At 42.9% G+C, this 2,933-nt stretch overlaps 1 protein-coding gene across 1 annotated transcript; it reads left to right on the top strand.

The window, feature by feature from the left end:
- The first annotated feature begins 1,614 nt into the window (after positions 1-1,614).
- Positions 1,615-2,340, top strand: SMIM36 (small integral membrane protein 36). Its single transcript, XM_081180992.1, has one exon. It carries the CDS (start codon positions 1,901-1,903, stop codon positions 2,183-2,185), a length of 285 nt encoding a protein of 94 aa, XP_081037118.1. The 5' UTR covers positions 1,615-1,900; the 3' UTR covers positions 2,186-2,340.
- The last annotated feature ends 593 nt before the right edge of the window (positions 2,341-2,933 follow it).

Here is a 2,933-nt window from a genome sequence, read left to right on the forward strand (position 1 = left end):
TTAAAACACACTCAGAGTCCTTTTCGTTGGGGATAATTCAGATGGAAATTCCCAGGTGTCAACAAAGGTTATTTATGTATGCCACTACGGCGGCCCATGTTTTGTTAGCCCCAAAATGGAAAACGAGCGAGGTCCCAACCTAAGAAGAATGGCAACTTAAAATGATGGAATAAGCGCAGCTTGTGGATCTAACTTATAGAACAAGAAGAACATTTGTTTAAAGAAGATTGGAAAATGTTTATTGAATATATGAGGGGAAATTGTGTACACTTGAAAACGTTGGCAGCATTAAGATAAATTCAACAGCGTAAGTTTTGATGGAAGTGATAATGGAATACTGAATGGTTTAGTTTATATATAAAATATGCAGGGATTTATGTTATGCAAAATGAACCATGGAAAGAGAAGAAGGAAAGACATTGATATTTTAAGGTTGTCTAAATGAATATTCTACATTGTAAAACATAAAAATTAATAAAAATGATATATTAGGAAACAAAAGAGTGCTTGAGGGCCCCATTTGGCCTCTGACACTGAGGAGCCCCACCCATTAATGTAAGTCACTGTCATTATCCCCCATTTTGCAGACTTGGGATTGCCTGATTCATAGCCCAGTGATTTCATCCATTCAATATTCCAAAAAGTATATTTGATTGCAGGACCAGGAAGAAAAGGAGAAGATCTTCTTTGTATAACCTGAGTCAAACTTTTTAAAAATGTCCCAGCCTGGGAACTATAGTTCTATGGTGTTCTGGGTACCTTGAAGAAAAGATATGCAGCACTTTCCCTATTAAAAGGACAATTCCTAAAATCCTTTGAGGGAAGTAGTTATAAAATGTGCAGTACAAACAGTGCCAGCCCAAGACGTTTTGCTCTCTGAGGTGAAAGCCAAGGTGGTTGTCATCTCCCCACGTCCATATTCCATTTTTAAAATTTATTTAAAGAATTCATATCCCACTTTTCACTATGCCTCAAAGCGTCAGACTGGGGAAGGAGGAAATAAAACATATAATAAACAAAATTCAAAAGAGGCTAACATTTCAGAAAATAGAAACATCAGAGCAACATTCAGAGACCTGAAATGAAAACTGTATTAACCTGGCACCTGTGGCTGAGCAGGAACAGTGCCTGCCTAATATCTAGTGGAAGGGAGTTCCATGGAATTGGGCCTGCTGCACTGAATACACAACTCATCATTGACACAAGTCTCCCTTCTGACAGCGCTCCATACGCGAAAGCATCCTCTGCTGTAACTGTGGAGAGCAGGCGAGAGATGCTGGGCAGGTTTTGTGGTACACACAGGCCTGTCCTCCCACGCCATGCCACTGCTCCCTGCTCCACCGGCATCTGCCACCCGAGGCAGCCACCTCACTCTGCCCAATGGTAGGGCCAGGCCTGAGTGTAATACACTCTTAAGAACCCTTCAGAATCTAAGTTTCCCCATAGCTCAAAATGAGCCACTGCCCATTTCCTGGTTTGTGTAGCACTGCAAGACGGGACGAGAACTGGAGCAGGAAAATAGATGATGGTTAATCTGGGTCTTTATTTTTTCAATAGCGCACGTCTGCCAAGGTTGAGCACCAGGTCGTGGGGGGATGGGGAGAAAACATCCATCTGAATATTGCACTGCAAAGAAACATTCAGATGCAGCTCCTGCCACTGTTGGCCAAGGGGTATTAAAAGAGGGAGCTTAAGTTATTAAACTGAGCAGCTTTAATCATGCAGTTCAAGGGGGGAGGACCTATTGCTAGAGGAGTGCTCAGGATTAAAGTATTTTTACCGCAAAGCCAATACATCTATCAGTTAGCTACTGCTCTGCTAGCCTGTGCGAGACAGTGTATGTGCATATGTCTACCTGCAGCTCCTTTCGCAGAGATCCTGCTAAATATTATGGGATCCGATGGATTTTTATTTAGAAATTGACCCGGTTACCTTGAACCTGATCATCCTGGTAGCTAGCTATGTCATCCTGCTCTTGGTTTTCCTGATTTCCTGTGTGATGTATGACTGTCGAGGGAGAGACCCCAGTAAGGAATATGCTCCTGAGATCCCAACAGAGAACCAGCCTCCGATCCGGCTAGTGGTAATGCAACAAGGGAACCCCAACACCCGCTGGGCGAAAGGACCTTTCCCCACTTATGAAAACTCTCCTGGCCCACAAGGGAAAAGGACTACGATTGTATAAATTCAATTGCTCCAGGGTGCTGGTCCAAGACTGCCTCACCTGTGCCATGTTTACATCCTGCTTGCACAAGGAGAACGCAGCAAGGTAAGTCCAAGCTGACAACTTGGGTTTTCGCGTACTCTGCAGAATGGGGTGATCTTTTTGTCCTAAGTTCACTTTCGTTCCCACGTGCGGCAACAAAGAGAGGTAGCTTTAACCCTCATCTGATTCAAAATGCAATTTACTGTATTTTTCGCTCCATAAGACGCACCTGACCATAAGACACATCTAGTTTTTAGAGGAGGAAAACAAGAAAAAAAATATATTCTGAACGAAACAGTGGGTGTATGATTTTTGTGGTTCATGCTGTGGCCACAGACATGTGATCTGATGGTGGATTTGGGGTGACCCAATGCAAAGATCCTGAGGATCCATGTGGATCTGTGCTTTGTAACCACATTTTTGCACCATGGCAACCCCAGGAAACAGTGGATGTGTGATTTTTAGGGGGCAGGCTGTAGCCATGGACATCGTATCATATCATATCATATCGTATCGTAAAACCTTTATTGGCATCACATACAACATCCAAAACAGATCAGTACAGAATTACCATTTCCCAGTGGCACAAAACATTTGCTAAAAGAAAGGAGGCATTCACTCCATAAGACGCACAGACATTTCCCCTTACTTTTTAGGAAGAAAAAGGTGCGTCTTATGGAGCGAAAAATACAGTATTTCTTATTTTCACATACGGCACCCCTTTTTG

The sequence above is a fragment of the Podarcis bocagei genome (assembly GCF_964188305.1).
Source record: "Podarcis bocagei genome assembly, chromosome: 2".
Classification (NCBI taxonomy): Eukaryota; Metazoa; Chordata; class Lepidosauria; order Squamata; family Lacertidae; genus Podarcis; species Podarcis bocagei.